Source organism: Pristis pectinata, chromosome 1 (genome assembly GCF_009764475.1).
Source record: "Pristis pectinata isolate sPriPec2 chromosome 1, sPriPec2.1.pri, whole genome shotgun sequence".
Lineage (NCBI taxonomy): Eukaryota > Metazoa > Chordata > Chondrichthyes > Rhinopristiformes > Pristidae > Pristis > Pristis pectinata.
The window spans coordinates 20,440,862-20,462,326 of record NC_067405.1 but is presented as its reverse complement, the minus strand read 5'-3'; the positions used below and the strand labels follow the sequence as shown (position 1 = coordinate 20,462,326).

The 21,465-nt window shown below is 38.4% G+C and overlaps 1 protein-coding gene across 2 annotated transcripts in view; it reads left to right on the top strand.

Moving 5' to 3' along the window:
* epc2 (enhancer of polycomb homolog 2 (Drosophila)) overlaps positions 1-4,207 on the top strand; it is a 53,534-nt gene extending 49,327 nt beyond the window's left edge. The window contains exons 13-14 of one of the 2 annotated variants that reach the window (XM_052013723.1): positions 893-1,226; positions 3,279-4,207. In XM_052013723.1, the coding sequence (XP_051869683.1) occupies positions 893-1,226; positions 3,279-3,348 (404 nt within the window). In that variant the 3' untranslated portion in view covers positions 3,349-4,207. The remainder of the gene's footprint in view (positions 1-892; positions 1,227-3,278) is intronic. The other variant, XM_052013715.1, reaches the window with a different exon arrangement.
* The last annotated feature ends 17,258 nt before the right edge of the window (positions 4,208-21,465 follow it).

The following is a 21,465-nucleotide window of genomic DNA, read 5'->3' as shown; positions in this document are numbered from 1 at the left end:
GAGAAAAATCTCAGCTTTATTCGTCTGTCTACATAGCAAGTCCCTCATCCTTGGAAACTGTGCAGATATACCAAAATAATACCAAAACCTTTGCATCTTTGCTAAAATGCATTGTATAGGATAAAACACAGTACTCAGTTGTGGCCAAATCATTGTTTTGTGAAGGTTCATCATGACTTTCTTGCTCATGTACTCAAAGCCCAAGATCTGTTTTTTTACAGTGAAAATTGCACTTGTGCCCTTGAACTTTCATTGGCCCATTTCATTCTTCCTACCAAAAACTAACACTTTGTATTTCTCAGTATCAAATTTCATCTGAAACCTCATTGACCTTCATCAAAACATCTGTCAAGTTAGACCACTTACCTTTAGGGGAAGTCAGTATGCATACGTTCATCGATCCACACTTGTCCAATTGATTATTAATTCTGTCCCTGTTACCATCACTTTCTGGTACCATCCAAAATCTCAACTACATTCTCCTTTTGCAAGACCCCGATAGCATCCTCTTGATAAAGATTGGGTAAGCTATTCATTTATTACCTTATTTCTGCCTTCTGACTAATTTGGTAGGCATTGATCCAATATTCCTCCATGTTCTTTTATAAGATCACAATTGACAGTGTTGTCCCATGTGACCATATTTCTACCACTGTAACCTTTTGGATGATCTCCCCCAATGGTTAAAAACAACCCATTTGTTTAATTCATAGATTGCAACCTTCTGAAACTTTTTCTACTTATTTGTAAAAGCAGAAAGGTTTTTGATCACCTTCAGTATTTAAAAACTTGAACATTGGACGATTTGGAAAATTATCCGGGAAGTAAATTACCTCAGTGTTACTATGTGAAGAGTCCATTTTTAATTGACTTTTCATGCTTTCCTTCACAGGCACCTATAGAAATCTTCAACCATCGAATGTTACTTCATCCTCCAGTCCTGGATTATCTACTGTACAACTTATAAGAACTGTCAATCGCACCTCAGCAAATCATGTGTTCCCTGCATTACGCACAAGCAGTCCCCAGTCATTTCCTGTGAACAATTCCTGCATAGGAACTGCTGTGCGTCTGAACAGTATGAATGTGGTTACTCCTGTCAATATGCATCTCAGTGCAAGGACTTCAGCACCTTCTCCTTCTGCCTTAAAGCTGGCCACAGCAGCTACTAGCCTTGACAGGGTGCCAAAGGTGACCCCCAGTAGTGCCATCAGTAGCTTGGCTAGGTAAGTAAAGATATACACATTCAATGGAGATGTGATTAAGATGTGGTGCACTATCTTGTGTGTAGATTAAGGAGCCTTCTGTATCATGTATATTTGAATGTGGATATTGTGAAAATATTAAGGTTTTGGAGTCTCAGGTTTCTTTTGTGTTTGTGTTGTCATAGTCATACAGTAAAGAGAGAGGCTCTTTAGCCCACTGAGTCTCTGCTGATCATTAACCAGCCATTTACACTGATCCTACACTTGTACAATTTTCTCCCCACATACCCACTGGCTCCCCACCCTCCAGATTCTACCACTCATCTATACACTAGGGGGCAATTTAAAGCAGCCAATTATCCTACTAACCTGCATCTTTAGAATGTGGGAGGGAACTGGAGCACTGGGAAACCTCTGCAGTCACAGGGATTTTCTGAGCTTATTCTCGAGAGTGTTAAAAGAGCTGCTGTTATTTGAAGTATTGCAAAGCCCACGCAGACAGCACCAGGGTCAGGATTGAACTTGGGTCACTTGAGCTGTGGGGCAGCAGTTCTGCAGTATCGATGCTGTTGTCCCTCCCCATGTCTTTCCTCCTCCACCGACCAGGCCACAAAAGTAATGAAAGTGGCTGTATAAGAGCGTAAGAAGAGGAAAGAAATCCAGATAATGCAAATGGAAAAGGCAGCTGTTTAAAGTTTGTTTGCAATTTTATACATCATTCTGAGCAATCTATGGAATAAGTAGTCATTTCAAACCTACAGATTAAATATTAGATGAATGTTCAGAATTAAAACTTACCAATTTTTAAAGTTAAATAGCTTGTCTAAAGCTTGATTTTTCTGAGCTTATTCTCAAGAATGTTAAAGGAGCTGCTGTTGTTTGAAGTATTTTAAGGTTCCTAAAAATGCATAGCTGGATTGTTGTTGCTAATAAATGGGTTTCAATTTTATTTGCACTTTTTGAGATTGCCAATATCTATTGCCCTTGAAGGGCCTTTAGAACACTGGAAGGTTAATAGTTGTAACTGAGAATTATTCAAAGGCTATAAGTCATGAAATAGTTGATATCCTGAAATGGTTAGAGATTATTGAGGGATTCAGATGATATGCAAATCCTGAGGTGAATTTTAGGTTTGAAATCGATTATTGAACTTGCAGGGAAAGAATGGGAGAATCTAGAACTTGGAGTCACTATTTAAACGTAAGGATTTGACCATATAAGACAGATGAGGATTACATTTTTTTTTCCTCTCCAGAAATGATTCTTTGGAACACTTCTTCAAGGTGGTGGGAATCTTTGGATATTTTTAAGGAAGATTTTAAGGATATATTTTAAGAAATTTTTAAGTGAGCTAGGGCTTTTCTCTTAAGAGAGGAGGATGAGAGGTGACTTGATAGAGGTATACAAGATGATAAGAGGCATAGATCGAGTGGACAGTCAGATTTTTTCCTAGGGCAGCAATGGCTAACACGAGGGGGCATAATTTTAAGGTGATTGGAGGAAGATATAAGGGGGGTGTCAGGGGTGAGGAGAGAATGGTGGGTGTGTGGAACGCACTGCTGGCAGAGGTTGTGGGGACAGATACATTAGGGACATTTAAGAGACTCTTAGATAGACACATGAATGGTAGAGAAATGGAGGGCTGTGTGGGAGGGAAGGGTTAGATAGATCTTAGAGCAGGATGAAATGTTGGCACAACATGTGGGCCAAAGGGCTTGTACTGTGCTGTAATGATCTATGTTCTAAGAGTTGTATAACTTGAGTGAAAAGTTTCCAGGGATAGCAAGAATGTGGGGTTGAAGTTGTAATGAAATCAGCCATAACCTCCTTTAATTGCAGAGCAGGCTCAATGGCCCAAGTAGCCTATTTCTGTTTCTAGTTCATATGTTTGTATGGAAAATGTATTGATTGATTGTTGATTATTATTTTTGTCATTAGAAATAAACAAAACATAAATTTAAAATCTGGCATCATTTTAAAGTGGATTTAACATGTTTTTATTTTATTTATGGAATCATGCTGTATGGATGACACTTCTGTAAAACAGAATATACATGGTTTCTTTTCTTGTAGGGAGAGCAGCGAACCAGAGAGATTATTGAACGGTATTGCAGAGAAGACGGTAGCTATGGAGGTGACATAATGACGTCTAAAGCACTTCATCTAAGACGCACAGTGATGGAAATCTTGTATTCCAGAACAAATTTGGAATAAGGCATCCAGTGGATTGCAGTTGCTAAATGTGGACCTGAATGGTGTCATATCATAAATGTAAAAAAAATTGTCAATATATAAATGTAAATTTTGTAAAGTTCAGGTGATCACTACCTTGTACAATAGTTTATTTGTATCATCATATGTATTTCTGTTACTTGAATACTAGATATTCATCATGCTTTGCACTTGAAATTACAACAGAATGAAAATGACACAAATCTATGGGATCATGAGCATGAAATTGGGATCCTTTTGTCACTTGTTTTAACTATTTATTTTGCCATGTTTACATTTTGTAACTTGTACAAATCAACTTTGTGCTTAAAAAAAAAATTTAAAGATATTTAGGTAGGCCATGTAAATCCTTGTCATTTTTTGTACATTGTAAAGTTTTCACTCAATTTTTTTTCTCTCGAATAGATGGATGTTTGGTAAATATTAAGTGACATTTCTTTATCAGACATTTAAGTCAAGACAAAAAAAAATAGTATTTTCTATTGTTTTGGAGGGCGAGGGTAGTGAAACAGAATTGAAGATTATCAACTTCCATTTTGCTCCTTTTCCTGTGGCTGCAAGGCAAGTAACAGGTTAGAAAGACTGTCTGACTTTTATGTTTGGACTATAGTGTTTTTATGAGTTTATACAATTACTATTACATAGGCCTTTTCAACAGTATTAGTATTGGAATGTTAGTGTCAGCACTACATCAGACAACTTCCTTGTTACTTGATCTTGTTAAGTGGAAAAAAAAATGCAGGGAAATTAAACATACATATCAGAATATCTGTTTTGTCTAGCATTATTTCCCAAAGCAAAAGATACATTGCTATCATAAACTGAAAGATGTAAAGAGCTATCTTACAATAATCTTAATGGTTTTGATGCAACAGAATCTAAAATTTTCTGATATCAATTCTGTAATAGATTTACAGTTTTGCAGGATTAATGTTATTTGCCCCTTTCAAATGCATTTCCTGTGAGAAATCGGCGTTTGTTCCTGGAATAGCATGAAACAAATACTTTGATATTGGTGATATTTGAGATAAGGGTGTGGGATTTCCATAAGGAGAACAGTTGGCACAGCTGTTTGTGATTTGCTAGGGTGAAGTACATTCAAGTTTCTGGGCAAACCATTAGCAAACGCCTGAGAATGAAACTAACAATGAATCAGCACAGTCATGGTTTTCTGAATCAAACAGCCATTTTGAATTGGTTTATTATTGTCACATGTACAGAGGTACAGTGAAAAACTTTGTTTTGCATGCCATCCATACAGATCTCATTTCATTACAACAGTGCATTGAGGTAGTACAAAGGAAAACAATAACAATGCAGAATGAAGTGTTTTGGTTACAGAAAGTGCAGTGCTGTAATGAAGTTGATTGTGAGGTCAAGAGTCCATCTTAATGTACTATGCGACTGTTCAGTACTTATAACAGTGGGATAGAAGCTGTCCTTGAGCCTCGTGGTACATGCTTTCAGGCTTTTGTATCTTCTGTCTGATTGTGGAGGGTGGCGGTGAGAAGAGGGAACGTCTAGGGTGGGTGGGATCTTTGATTATATTGGCTGCTTTACTGAGGCAGTGAGAAGTGTAGACAGTACATGGAGAGGAGGCTGGTTTCTGTAATATGCTGAGCTGTGTCCTCAACTCTCTGCAGTTTCTTGCAGTCACAGGCAGAGCAGTTGCCATACCAAGCCGTGGTGCATCTGGATAGGATGTTTTCTATGGTGCATTGATAAAAATCGGTGAGGGTCAAAGGGGACATGTCAAATTTCTGAGCAAGTAGAGGTGTTGGTGAGCTTTCTTGGCCATGGCATCCCCATGGTTGGACTGGGGCAGGCTATTGGTGCTGTTCAGTCCTCTGATCTTGAAACTTTCAACCCTCATCAACCTCAGCACCGTTGATGTAAACAGGAGTGTGTGCACAAACCCCCTTCCTGAAGTCAATGACCAACTTTTTTTGCTGTCATTGAGGGAAAGAAAGGTTGTCATGACACCATGTCACTAGGCTCTCCTTCCTGTACTCTGACTCATCATTATTTGAGATTCGGCACACAACGGTGGTGTTATCTGCAAACTTGTATCACAGAAGTGTGAGAGTACCAGGATATCAGTTGAAAGATTTAATGACCATAGATAGCTGCAACTGAATGAGCTGTGTTTGGAACAGAAGATATAGTGATTTCAGCTGTAGCAGGTCAAAGTCATGGCTTGAGATTCAGTTGACCTGCAGGCTAGCTCACATAGAGGTAGAAAATGCTAGATTTATGAAACCAAGTGATTATATTTCAAGAGCAAAGTGATGGAGCACCTCTGAGCAATCAGAGTAAAGTTAATGTTACAGCCTGATGATGTGGCCAGTTTTGGTGGAGAATGCATTGAGCAAGGAGTATTTGAAACAGAAAATATTGTGAAATCAACAGTTACAATGCATTGTTCAAAATTCTGCAATCTTCAGCATGTTTTCATACGTTTCCACTGGTATGTGGCTGGAAAATTATGCTGATGTTGGTTTACATCTGTAATTGGGTTTCTTGCCTCTGATTCTAAGAAGCTTTGTCCTTTCCAGCATCTCTCTGAATTCATTCATATCTATACAACATAAGGCACCCTTTTTCTACCTTCTATAACATTGCTTGATTATTATCACATACTTATCTGTTGTGGGAACTTTCCTGTGTACTTTTGCTGCCTTTTGTGATTACATTGATGCTTTCTTGGACAGCCTCTAATTCTTCATGGTGGTTCATCTAAGATGCTTTTATCCTATCCTGTTTCCAGACTCTCCTTTTAATTTATTGGCACAACTTTAATTTAAATGTAAGCAGAACTTCCACCACCACCCCCCCTCTTTAATACTTCAAAAATCCAGTGGCACAAGCTGGTCTATAAAATAACATTCAGTTTCTGTAATTACTGAAAATATTGGCTTGGAGCACTTTGGAAGTGCAGTTAATATTTGTAATATTGAATGTCCCAAACTCAAAATCAATATTTCAGCATTTATCATAATCCTTTAATCATAAATGTGAATCTGCACTTTTATTCAGGCTTTTTTAAAAAGATTTTTTTTAAACATGGAGCTGTATGTCAGGACAATTCTGGGAATTTTCAGCAATTTGGGCAGCATCACTGGAGAGAAAAATTGATGGCAAGTCTCTTTCTCCATACATGCTTCTTGAACTGCTGAGTATTTTCTGTGTTATTACAGATTTCCAGAGCAACCACAGATTTTGTGCTTCGAGACAAAAGTAGGAGTGTTGAACGTATCCATGTATTTCCACCAAAAGTCCTCTGAAAATTATTAAAATATTTGGCATCAGCAAATGAATTGGATTTAGTAGTCCAATAGTATGGCAATTGAAGCCTGCTTCAACTAGTACTCGGTGATGATAATTCCAGCAGTGTGTGCTCAAAAATGTCTCAGTGCAGGCAAGAATGTGTTGTATTTCTGTAATATAAAGATAAAAGCATCCTTGAATGTATTCCACAGCATGGCTTTTTTCTGTATTAGTGTTGATGATGGTACATAGATTCACTTTGGTAGTTAATTATAACTTGTGCTGTTGCCCTTTCTCCAGACTTCAGAAATTTTTGCTATTTTCTAGAAATTTAAAAACTACGTTGCAATGCAAAATATGAGCTGTTGACATTGGAGTGTTCAGTTAATGGTAATCGATTTAGTTCTGAGGTTTTTGATCAAGAAACATTGAGAAAGGTAATAACAGGCCTAACACCAAGAATTGTTTAACTCCTTTATGGATTGATGATTTAACCCTACTATCTGGAGGTTTGAGCAAATAACCTAGAATGACTTGAGTGTAGTACTGAGGAAGTGCAGCATTTCTGGGTGGAAATGAGCTGGTTGCTTTCATATTCTGACTTTTTAAAACTGTTGTTAAAATTTTCAGCTGTTTTAAGATCTCCTAATGACTTGCCCAATATGTATCCCTCACCCAACATAGCACTTTTAGTTTGCAGTGTTCTCACTGTTGTAACAGAAACTGCAGCCAATTTGTGCAGTGCCATCTCAAACAGACAGTAATATGATAGCCAGATACGTTTGTAATGACAATTGAGGGATAAATGCTGACTAAGATGCTGGTGCTAATTCCACTGCTCTATTATAGTCTCAGGTATTTTACCTGTAACCAGAAACTGAGGCATCCAAAAGATGCTGTTCCTGCCAATTCAGCATGTGAATTCTGCATTTGACTGTCAGCGCACATTTTGTGTTCACGTATTGAGTAAAACATACCAAACGACTCTGCTAGTTGTTGTTAAAGCTCATTGCTGTATAAGGAATTTGGATGCTGCACAGCTCCTATGTTCCTTGACATTACAATATTAACATGGATTCAATTTTCATAACTGTGGGGCAAATAACTTTAGACAAGATAAATGCATTTGTAAGAATATACAGAAACATTAGTTAAAATTTCTGTCCATGTAATGTTTCCTGGAGTTTTCATAATTGTACATGGGGATGTTCTTCTCATTTATGATTCAATTTGCAACAGCATCACTAGGATTAGGACTAGGATACTTGGCTCCTCAAGTTTTCTGTCATTTAGTAATGTCTGGGCTAATCTGATTGCAACCTCAGCTTCACATTCCTGTCTACAACAGTAACTTTTCACCCCTTTTCTTATCAAGTATCTATCTACTTTGCCTTTGATATTATTAAAAGACTGCTTTCATAATCTTTTGAGGAAAAGTGCTCCAAGAATTATGAAAAATTCCAGAAAAAGTTTTGCCTCATGTTTCTCTAAATGGGTGACTCCTAATTCTAGATTCTTGTACAAGGGAAAACGTGCTGTTAAGATCCCTTGGGATCTTGCATTCCAATCGAGTCTTGCTTTCTCAAATTCCAACAGCTACAGCCTTGGTCTGTCCAACCTTTCCTCACAAGACAACCTACCCATTCAGATGTTAGCTCTAGAAACCTCTGAGCTGGTGCCAACATTGCCATCAGGAGGAACTAAAACTGCACTACTACAGATGTGGCCCATTGTAACTGCTGCATAACTTTTTGTACTTCAGCAATAAATAAAAGTATTCTGTTAGCTTTCCTAACTACTTGTACCTGCATTCTAGCCTTTTAGAAATCTGTAGTATCCTGAAACAGACATGCTATTCTGAGTGCTATTAAGGGAGGAGATAAACATGTGGACAGAGGAAAATATTCAAGTATGTGCTCAGGGCCTCCCTGAAGAAATGCATCATCCTCACAGATGCCTGATACTCAAGCCGATGGTGGTCTAAAGTGGAGAAGAGGCATTCAGAGTGGTAGTGAGAACCTTGTACCTGTATAGGGAATGTAAACATCCAGCATGAGTGGCAGCAGAAACGTACCATCTTGCAAGCACCCACCTGCAAGCCACGTTCAGCACCTGCTTCCCCTATCTGTGGAAGTCTGAAGTTCCAATATTGGCCCCTTCATAACCCACAAGACTTGTCAATCCCAAATGACTGCTGGAAAAGAAGTAATTTTAATGTGGGATGTGGATCTGAACAGGGCCATAAAGCAGTTTAGTTCAGACCACATAACAGCTGTCTTCCAGGCAGAATTATGGGTCAAGCTTTTAGTTGAACCACCGATGATCATTTTTTTTTATAGCTCAGTGCAGATACATTGATATTTAAGTACAGAATGACTGAAAACTTGTTATCAGCTCATAAAGATGTGTATAACTTTCAAACTCGCAGTTTTTATTTCTGCTTTTGAAGGAGAGAATACCACAAGATGGCACTCCAAACTATATTGATCTCAACAGGTTTGTGTAGATAGTAACAATAGTTAATAAAATGATACAGTTCTATGAAAAAAATATACATCTAAGGGTTTATTGCCATTTTATTTAGCACAGAAGTATTTTGGAAGTATTATGGTCTTTGCTGCTTGGTACAGACTGAATACTCTGCCAGGGATGGTTTATGTCCTAATAGAAACTATATGTTCAAGTACATAGCACCAGCTAAGGGTTAGTTATATTGCTAGAATCACAGCAAATTTAAGACTATTTAACCCAATGTGTCAATACCAAGTTAAAAAATTATCCACCCTAATCCCACTTCCAAGCATGAGATCCATAGTCCTGTAGGTTACATCTTTTCCAGTATTTTTTAAATAAGAAAACACTCAAACCCAATACTTTCCAGGACTGGGAAGATTGTTTGATCTGCAGCTCTCCCACCGAATTTAACATCTACCTTTTCTGTCACTGGATGTTAGCTGCAATGTGCATGGTTGCTTTCCTTTAATTACTGCCATTGAGAAGGACAAGAGATGCAAAGTGAGATTACCCTGATTTCAGGCACATCACATGACCTGGAAAACTGGTATTTTTTAAAATCTGCAATAAATTAAAATACTGGAATTTCTTGTGACATGTAATTTCCAAATGCTCTTCCATTGGAATTCAACTTCATACAGAAATTGTTGACTCCATATGTACAGTGGGTTAGAGTTGAGTACCATCAAGGTTCACTTCATACAGCTAAGGTTTTAGACCAAGTTCAATGAACAAGAACAGTAGCAGTTCATTACCTTATCAGGACAACTTGACTGTTATGACAAAATCAATAATAAATCTAATCAATGTAATTCCTAATTCCAGTGCACAAACCAATAGTAATATCTTATAATTGAAGATTATTTATCCTCAGAATTATGTTTTAATTATTATAAAATGGACTTCGTATTGTTAGGTGAAAAATCAAGCATTAGAAACCACATTCTTTGGAAAGTTTTCCAGGAGACAAATTAAGTAGCTTTCAATGAACTAACACAAGTGCACAGCAAAGTAAGTCTCTGGAAGTAATTGCAACAGGAATTTAATTGCTTCTTTCCATTTTGTAAGTAGGATCCACCAAGCTCTGCATTTTCTAATTCAGTTTCCATTGTAGCTTCAGACCATTTAAAACAAAAATCATTCATTGTTCTGGTTAAACTAAATTACTTTTTTTTAATGGGTATAATTCAGAAAAACTCTGTTTATATGACATAAATGCTAACCTGGTCATTGTGCTTTGGGAATAATTAACTATGTTACTCTATCATGGATAAAGGTTGCAGGTTAGCTTAAAAACAATTTACAGCATGAACTCTTGTGTAATGCTATTCAGATCCTGTGTGGGATTAAGGCATAGCTCATGATCTGAAAACCATTGATTTAATAGGGATTGTAGGGTAAAACTTTGGATACCAAAGAGAAAGTTAGGGATATTCCTTCCACCCCAAAACATGTAGCTATAAATAAGCATTGATAATGAATGAATGATTGATGATGATGAATCCAAAGATTACTCAACTCATGATAACAAAGTAACAGAGCATGAGGAAACCCCAAGTTTATGGAAGTAGTTTGGGTAGAATGTGTGGGAATAGTATGTTTTATTCAAAATGAGATGCTTAGATGGTGGTGGGTGGAGCTTGGAATTTGACAAAGGCAATCTGAATTCTTCAAGGTCATCTCCAGATTAAAATGATTACCAGAGTGTATCCTCAATACTCACTGCAAATATATTACTCAGATTGCTGAAAACACTTAAACTTAAGGAAAAGTGACTGAAATAAATCTTAAAAAAAACAAGCATCTTTCCTTGTGGCTCCATAATCTGGCTGTGCCTAGTGCTACTGACTATTTGAAGCTTTGACAGTTGACGAGCCTGGGTGCCATTCAGGGCCAGAGCCAACCACTTCTGTTTCGAGAAACCCTTCACTGATTCACTGGACTCCTGATACCTTGTAAATCAGTATTCTGGTAGAAATAGTGTCCTTCAAAAGATGCATGACTGGAGAGCTCAATGTATTAACATATCTTTAGTTGTTTTTCACTGCAGAGGCAACACCATATACAGGCAGTGAAAGTTCCATAGTAACATCCATGAATGGGGAAAACAATAGAATAAAATGCAAATCTGACAATTTAAAAGTTTAATTAAAATTCTTTGATCATGTTAAAAGTCTAGAAATATAGTCAATTTACATGTGCCATGTTATCTTCACCTTGAAAGTGGCAACTTCAGAGGGAGGAACATTGAGCACGTGGTGGGAATAAGCATATGATTAGACTAGGTGGTTCAAGGAGGTAATCGCCAGTCAGGCTGGCTTGGCTAAGTGATCCATTGCCATAGCTCTAGGAATTTTAAGTAGTGGAAGTAGTGAAGCATGGTGTGAACATGAATAGAACCGAACAGTATGCCAGGACTAGTCATCTGACATTATTTTCCATTTGGAGTGGTAAACTGTCACATCCTGACGTAATGCTTTCTGGTTAAATAAGATGAAACTTGTTTCCTGTAGCTCCTGAATAGATAAGTTTGAAGTGACTGCGCTCAGTAGTCTGGTTACCAAACTGGCCGGTAAAAAGATTTTGAAATTGCTTTGATTAAGAATTCCACAAAGGAATATTTGTGCATTTCTATGTGTTGAATAATATATGGTGATAAATGTAAATTAAATATATTCTTCACAGTTCAGTGAATGCATTGCTATGCAGATGGGGAAATACAGCACATTGAACAATCTGTTGTGAAATGTGTTTTTCACATATTTTCTCTCCATGGGGAACAATGTGGACTGTGCCATATTGCTTTGTTACAATGATGCTCTTTAAAATAAATCAGAACAGATATGGTAGTTTATTTCTTTAACTCTCAAAGTGTATCACCTCACATTTCCTGTCAATAAGTTTTATCTTGAATCTCTCTTCAATCTATCAGCCTCCCCGTGCACTGCAAGATTTTGTCCTCCAGAGCAAATCAGAGATTTGAAGCGTCTACCAATCCAATTCCAGTGACGTTATTAAAATAAAACTAGGATCACAAGTTGATTGAGCTGTAGTTAACGATACCATGGTTTCCATCTTACCACTCAATGTTGGACAGAGAGACCCAGCGATCTTCAGAATTAATGGGCCCTTCATCTAATGCTTCATGCATTTCCGACCAATCTTTCCCAGTTCTTTTACATTCTGTCCATTTGACATAAAGTGTCTCTTGCTTTATACTCTACATAAGGGGCCGGTTAACACCATATGTACTATATGTTTAAATTGGGTTTGAGGCTTGCATCCTGGGAAAAATCTAGCCTACCTATGCCTCTCATAATTTTATATACTTCTATCAGGTTGCCCCTTAGCCTCTGATGCTCCAGAGAAAACAATCCAAGTTTATCCAACCTCTTCTTATAGCTAATATTCTCCAATCTAGGCAACATCTTGGTGAACCTCTTCTGCACCCTCTTCAAATCCTCCACATCCTTCCAGTAGCAAGACAACCAGAACTGCACCCAATGCTCCAAATGTGGCCTAACCAACGTTTTGTACAGCTGCAACGTGACTTCCTGACTTTTATACAAATGTCCCAACCGATGAGGGCAAGCATCCCATACGTTTCTCTACCACCTTATCTGCTTGTGTTTCCACTTTCAGGGAGCTGTGGACTTGCACCCCATGATAGGATAAGACAAGATAAGATATCTTTATTCGTCACATGTACATCAAAACACATGGTGAAATGCATCTTTTGCATAAAGTGTTCTGGGGGCAGCCCGCAAGTGTCGCCCTGCTTCCGGCGCCAACATAGCATGCCCACAACTTCCTAACCCGTACATCTTTGGAATGTGGGAGGAAACCGGAGCACCCGGAGGAAACCCACGCAGACATGGGGAGAACGTACAAACTCCATACAGACAGTGGCCTGAATTGAACCTGGGTCGCTGGCACTGTAAAGCGATACGCTAACCGCTACACTACCATGCTTGATTATGAGACGCATAGATAAGATGGATGGTTCCATTGGGTAGGGGAGTCCAAAGCTAGGGGGCATAGATTTATGGTGAGAGGGAAAGATATAAAAGGGACCTGAGGGGCAACTTTTTCACACAGAGTGTGGTAAGTATATGGAACAAGCTGCCAGAGGAAGTGGTTGAGGCAGGTACAATGGTATCATTAAGAAGCACCTGGATAGGTACATGGAGAGGTGGGGCTAGGAGGGATATGAGCCGAACGCAGGAACTTGGGACTAGCTGGATGGGCATTGTAGTCGGCATGGACTGGTTGGGCCGAAGTGCCTGTATCTGTGCTGTATTGCTCTATGACTCTACTACTCTGTGACAGGGAGTACCTCAGGAGAGATAAACAAAGGGTTAACATTCCAGGCCAATGACCTTTCATCAGAATTGGATGATATTGGATATAAAGGAGGAATAGGGCTCAAGGAGAAAAGGGAAATCGGTTGAACTGTGATCAGCTGGAGGTCTGGAGCTGCTTAAGCAACAGAGGAGATGAAGGTGCAAGGTAAACTGAGGCAAAAATTGGAGGAAGATGAGCTGCCTTAGAACTTGTAGCATGCTGTTAAACATGCACTACGTGATAATTGTATGACATACTAAAAGCAGTTGCAGTCATGAGCCCCCTGCTGTAAACTTCAGTGGTGCTGGTAGACATGTGTTCTCCAGGGGGCAGTGCAGGGACCACTGCCTTATTGACCTATAATATTGACTTATAAGTAGGTGTAAAATTTCCACATTTGCAGATGATACAAAGCTTGATAGTGTAGTAAGCAAAATGGACTGCAAGAAAACATCGATAATCTGTCTGAATGGGCAGTGGAGTGGGAGATGAAATTTAACACAGAGAAGTGTGAAATTATACAGTTTAGCAGAAAGAATAATGAGAAACAATATAATATCACTGTTATAAAGGATATGCAGGCACCTGGGTGTATATGTACGTAAATCTTTGAAAACGGAAGGACGTTCTGAAAATGTTTAGTGAAGTATATTGGATTTTGGGATTCAGAAATAGAAGTAGAGAACACATAAGCAGGGAAGCTGTCTTGAACCAGTGCAAACAACTGAATAGGTCACAAGTGGAATATTGTGTCCAGTTCTGGTAGCCACACTTTCCAAGGATGTAGAGATCTTAGAGAGGGTGAAAAGAAAATTATTTGAATAGGTCCAGGGATGATGTTTTTAGCTGGAGACTAGAGTGGAGAAGCTAAGGTTTTCTCCTCAGAGCAAGGAAAGTTAAGAGAAGGTTTGAAAGTGATAGAGGAGCTGTTTCCATTAGCAGACACATTAACATTGACATTTCGGCAATAGGTGTAAGGAATATCTTTTCACTCAGAGAGGATTTAGGAGCAGGAATGTACTGTCTGTGACGGTGGTGGAAACAGAATCAATCAGGGCTTTCAGCAAACCCAAAGAAAAGTTTGCGGGGACACGGAGAAAGAGTGTGGGAATGGGAATGGGATGGTCTACAAGGTGCTGGAGAAGACTCAATGGCCAAATAGTCACCTTCTCAGGCAAAATCATTCTACGATTCTGTGATATGCAGCAGGCTCCCATTGCCCGGTGCAAGATACATGTAGGCACATCCTTGAAGCACAAACCGGATATTTTCTCTCTGATACAATCACAGATCTCTCCCCCACAAAATGTGGGAAACGCACAGCAAGCCAATCAGCATATGTTACAAAGCTTAAGTTCACTGAGCATAGGTTGACCATGAGGAAGCTTGTCTACTTCCAGTGATTAATATAAAACTGCAAACTACAACCAACAATATTTCAGTGCATGTTGGTGCAAGACGAGCATCCTTGTCACCAGCACATATCATCAGAAGACACCTCGTGCACCAGCATGCTTTTATTTTGTTTTTACGGGTGTGCAGAAGGGAAACTGACAGCATGATTTCAGTGACTGGACTTACTAAGGACTTGTTCATTGAAGAAGATAATTATATATCGCACAGGGAAAATGATGTTGGACTAGAAATCCTTTAACATAGCGCAATGCTTTTCTCCAATCCAAAAGAAGTTAATCTAACAGACTAGGATTGAGTTTTGCAAAGCGATCTCTACATATGATGTGCATTTGCTTAGAGATGTTTGGGTATGTGTATTGACAACAAATGGTGTGTGCCACATATTCTGATGTCACATGCACAAAACTCATTTGCACATTTGAGGTTCATGAATGGCATGGACCAGTCACATAGAAGCAGGACTAAGAGTTGAAGCCTGCTTTGGTTTTGGTTAAGGGAGGCCATGGACCAACCTTACCTAAGTAGTCCAAGGTGCTGAACTTCTGCCAGGTATGTCCTCCTGAAGAACATTGATTGTTATTTTCTCACGTCCATCCCTTATCTCCATGCCTGCTACTGATTTAGTCAGGTGTATGATCAGTTTTCTGAACAGTCCCCACCAAAGTAATGCAAATGTAGATGTGATTAACTTAAAAGTAAGGTGACACTTTACTCTGTACTGTTATTGTTTTTACCTGTACTACCTCAATGCACTCTGTACTAACCTAATGTAACAGCACTGTGTAATGAATTAATCTGTACAATCAGTATGCAAGGACAAGTTTTTCACTGTACCTCAGTACAAGTGACAATAATAAACCAATACCAATACCAACAAATAGTTCATCTCAAAGATTGAGAAAAGTTTCCTTGCTGTTAAGATGTCAGACCTGTAAGTGTAAGTTGTTGCCAAGCCAATCCCCCAGTTGTAGAGTTGGGAAAGTTTATACCTGGGTTTTGTGTCTCCAAAGTTCTCCAGGATACTGCTAATATGTATGTGGCCAAGCAGCCAGACACACAAATACAAGCCACAAAGGGGCAGATCTGTTCCTGGGAGTTGCAATTTTTCCACCAAGCTCCAGGCAAATCTGTAAGCTAATGATCCAGCGGCCATTGATGATTGATGGATATGTTAGTATCAATGGGTGATGGACCCCAACCTAAAGTGAATGTATTTAATTTAAATTCTATCAAGCGTTCATTGTGACCACAAAGATAAGAAATTTCTAATGGATTAAGGGTACAAAAATAGCTAACCCGAAATAAAAATGTTGGTAATTTCCACAAGTCAATATCTTCAAAACCCATGGAGTAATACATTTTCAAACAGAGCTCTTTGCATTTATGTTATGCACAAGCTTACTTTTTGATGGGTTTTAGAAAGGTGTATATGCTTTGGTGGATTTGCTACCTAGATGAAGTGTGCACAAAATACCTCTGTCATCTAGTTACTCCCATTGTGATATGATTTTTCTGTTCAAGGATGGTGTCCTATAAGGAAAATGTTAGGGGTGCATAAGTAAATCATTAAGTAAATTTTGTGGCTCTTTCATCATCAAACAATGCCTTGTGTTTTATTCAACGTGATATTTTGTTTTCTTTTACCACATGTGAGCTGAGAATTGATGAACAATTCACATTGCCTTTTTGTTCACAGATCAGAAAAGGCCCTGCTGCTTCTGGGAATAATGCACCATGCTTTTCTTTCTGACAATGATGGACTTTCAAGGCAATTCTGAATATAACAAATTATTCGACTACTTCTTAACTATGAATTTCTATTTTCCAGAAAAAATAAAATATGCAGAATTAAATGTTTCATACTCCATATTAGGTTACCAAGGAATGTATTGTTTTTAAATATTAATAATTTTTCCACACAGCCAGTTATATGCAGAAATCAGCCTATCCGATAGTCTCTGCTGAGAATTCCCTGTGTGGGGCACTGAATAGGCAGGATACCAAAATCCAACATTCCACAAAATGTTATTAGCATCATAATGGACTTCAAGTGGACCCTCAATTCCCTTCCAATAATTAGTAGCAAAATCACATCTAACATGTTATCCAAAAAACATTATTATGTGCACTATATTTTGGCAATTTTCTTAACACGAGTAATTTGCATACTTCACTGTTGCATCCACTTATGTGGTAGTTTATGTGGACAGTATATGAAATAAGGTAGATGAGCTTACAGCACAGTTAGAAATTGGCAGGTATGACGTTGTGGGCGTCACAGAGTCGTGGTTGAAAGAAGATCACAGCTGGGAGCTGAACATCCAAGGATACACATCCTATCGAAAAGACAGACAGGTGGGCAGAGTGGGAGGGGTGGCTGTGTTCGTAAAAAATGAAATCAAATCCTTAGCAAGCATGACATAGGATCAAAAGATGTAGAATCCTTGTGGGTAGAGTTAAGAAACTGCAAGGGTAAAAAGACCCTGTTCGAATTATATACAGGCCTCGGAATAGTAGCCAGGATGTGGGGTACAAATTAGAACTGGAGATAGAAAAGGCATGTAAAAAGGGCAATGTTACGGTGGTCATGGGGGACTTCAATATGCAGGTAGATTGGGAAAATTAGATTGGTACTGGATCCCAAGAGAAGAAATTTGTAGAATGCCTATGAGATGGCTTTTTAGAGCAGCTTGTGGTTGAGCCCACCAGGAAAAAAAACAATTCTGGATTTGGTGTTGTGCAATGAACCAGATTTAATTGGGGAGCCTAAGGTAAAAGAAGCAGTGATCATAACATGATAGAATTCACCCTGCAGTTTGAGAGGAATAAGCTAAAATTGGGTGTATCGGTATTACAGTTGACTATCGGTAACTACAGAGGCATGAGAGAAGAGCTGGCCAAAGTTGATTGGAAGGGAACCCTAGCACGGATGACAGTAGAGCAGCAATGGCAGGTGTTTCTGGGAGTAATTCGGAAGATGCAGGATCAGTTCATCCCAAAGAAGAAGTTAGCCTGACTTCAGAGATTGGTAAGCAGACTCGAAGGGCCGAACAGCCTAATTCTGTTCCTAGGTCTTATGGTCTTATGTGTGCTGTATCTGACTGTGACTTAGTGACACAATAGACTACAGTCTATTCCTTTGAAATAAATCATAGTTTCCTGTTTTTTATTTCATTTCATTTAATAGGGGTTTGTACTCTTTACGACCAGGAATGTATTTACTGGAACATTCTTTTCTGCAACCTTTCTCCTTGTGTGTTTTTTGTACATTTGTTCATATTTATTATGAAATAAGATTTAATTTCTGCAAAAAATTCAAATTGAGGTGAGCAGACCACTAAAATTGGAGGAATACAGAGAATTCCAAGGGATTTTGGTTTTGACTCCCTGATCCTCACTGGAAATCTGTAATGCCATTTCAATCCTAATGAACCTTAGTAGTTGGATAGATTGGATAACTATTTTTCTCATAAATATAAAAGTATTATAATTATTGCTCTACAATTTGTCTGAAGCAGTGTACCAAATGTGGGCATCACCAAAAGGCCAGCATTTCATGCCCATCCCCAGTTACCTTTGGGAGAGTGGTGATGAACTGTTTTCTTGAACTGCTATTGTTCTTGTGTTGTTAGGTAGGGAATTCTCAGATTTTGACAGAATGATGAAGAAACATCAATATTTTTGGTAAATTTTCAAGTCAGGATGGTATGCAACTTGAACGTAACTTGCATGGAACATGCTATCTTCTAGGAGATTTGAGAGATGCTGATGATGAAAATTGAAAAGATGCTACAACGCATTTTGTTGATAAAAGTGTTTTTACTTTAAAAGCTTTAAGTTTAAAGTTAACAGTCATTGATAAATAGATTAACCATATTTTAGTCCCCCTGTCTGATAACCATTTTGAGGTCAATCAATTATTGGTCAATTTGCTTAAAAAAAATTAAACAATGTTATTTAAAAAAATTACAATTCCTGCAATAAAATATGTGCAAACATATGTGTTGGCCATATTAAATATTTTCAAGTGAGCTTTGATTACAAAAAATTGTTTCTATCAGTCAATTCAAAATAAGAGATTGCATTTTTTTACCCGAATCCCTATGAGGAGGATATTGGAGATGGTAGTCAAATAGCTTCTGCTTGTTGCAGTCAATGGGGATCAAGAGTTGAAGGTAGAACCAGTATTATTAATTTTACTTCCTTAATCTTTAGATATGAGAATCATGTTAATTCTATTTAATAACATTTATCGCAGAATCTTAGCTATTGGGAACCCCTGCATGAAAGGAAAAGAAGATGGTCTAGAATTTTTTTTGAATTACGTTGTTATAGTACAATTGTAGTAATTGTATTGCACTATATGTTTGTTATACTGTACACCATTGACTATTTTGATCTTGGGTCCAAAGTTGCAAACTACAGAGGCTGCCAAAGCCAAGCAATCAAGATCGATGAGGGTTATGATCAAAAGTTGTTGGCAATCGGGATCAGGACCGCAAGAAATTGGAAGTTCAGGATCCCAGGAGATTGGGACCACATGGGTCTGGGGATGGGATGGTCAGGTTAGAGAGCTACAGGCCAATCAGAGGGTTGGGGATGAGACCAGTGGGTGAGGTACTGTGAGTGGGAAGTGAAGAGTAGAAGATATGTATGGGAATTATCAGTTGGCTTTCAGTTGCACAACAAAAAAACCTTGTCCTGGGAGTGACCACCAATGGTCATTCCCAGCAAAACCTGGACTAATTTCCCTGCCATTGCTCCAAAGGGGAAGTTACATCATTGGAAGCTGACATTGTATCAGATGTGCAGCAACAGCATCTGCTGTGAATAGCTCAGACAAATCTTCAGAATGATGAAAAATAAGTCATTATTGATTTTCATCCTGAAAAACATATATTTTCAATTTCATAGTGCTGAAGTAAATAGTGCTATACAATTGCATTTCCAGGTCAGTGTATTTTGAGTGCGAAAAGTGACTACCATCAGTAGTTATGAAATTGAGACCAAATTATCACTGGACAAATGCATATTGACTCTCTCATTTGTCAGGAATCAATATCTTGGAGAATCTGTCATTTCCCTGATTTGCATTAAATGTTTGGATGGACTGAATTGTTCCTCAGTCACGTCAACAGAAAATCTCATGAGACGTTTCCCCAATGCAAATATGTTCCACAAACGTGTTGTGTGGATGGAAATAAGTAATTATCCCAAATGGATAGCTAAGTGACAGCAAGCAACAAAGGCCCTCGGTAGCTATAGCAACAAATAATCACTGCATTGAAAGTGGGTCTCCTGTCTGGCAACATCATAATTGTGTGGTTCACAACGGGAAAAAAAATACAAGACCTATGCAGTTTTAAAACACCAGGATGGGGTATGTTGGCTTTAAGATACAAATACAAAGTCTGTATGCTGGCAAAGGAGGCAGAGTGAATTGGAGCCCAGAATTACAGAGGAGAGTTATAATTAACTCCAGGTGTTCTAATCCAGAATGAAACCTCCAGGTTTATACCCTGCGGTCATTAAAGGATTGATTAATGCACAATCCCTTTGACATTTCATCCGGTGTCGCTTTTGAAATATTAATTTGAGTTCTGTGAGTGCAGGACTGCAGTTGGGAATTAGTATCTGCACAGCAGCTAGTCTGCGTCATCCCTATAACCTATCTAATTAACTATAAGTACATAGGCAATATTCTCCAGGAGTGAATTTATATAAACTGCGAACAGTAGCTCTGCAGAGAAATATTTAGATATTCCAGGTGGAACTCTATTTAAACTTAGTCTTACAGGGAGCAGAGTTAACATTATTTAGTGTTACACAAAGAGCTTATCCCTTTGTTAGCCCTGATGTAGGATGAGTCATGGCAATTTGGAAGAAATGAGACAAGCATATTTTCTCTAATGCAATATGAATAATGATTTCATTTCAGTCTCCTTGGTGGCCATAAATTATGAAATGTTACACTGGTATTTTGAAGACAGTGAAATGAAGGCAAAATTATTCAATGAAAACAACTGCTGCCGCAAAACAACAAATTTCACAACAAATGTCAGTGACAATAAACCTGATTCTGATCCCTCACTCCTTCAATTTTCACATAAGCATCAGGAATCTGAGATTCCTTAATGCAGTGGGTTAGGCATTGAGCCCTTTACTTCTGGAGGATAGAATCCTAATCAATCCAGGTTGATGCAAAGGAAATCTTAGCTATTTGTGGATGTAAGGTTCTCTCAGGAAGACATTTTGAAGATGTTTCAATGGAATCTTAGAGATCACAGGCCAATTGCCACAAAATGGCTCCGGTTCAACATTTGAAAAGCAGATGCCACATATCTGAAATAGAAACAGAAAATGCTGGAAGTATCAGCAGGTCAAGCAGTATGTGTGGATAGAGAAATAGAGTTAATGTCTCAGGTCAATGATGAACAGGTCAGCATCCTGAAACATTAATTCTGTTTCCCTCTCCACACATGCTGCT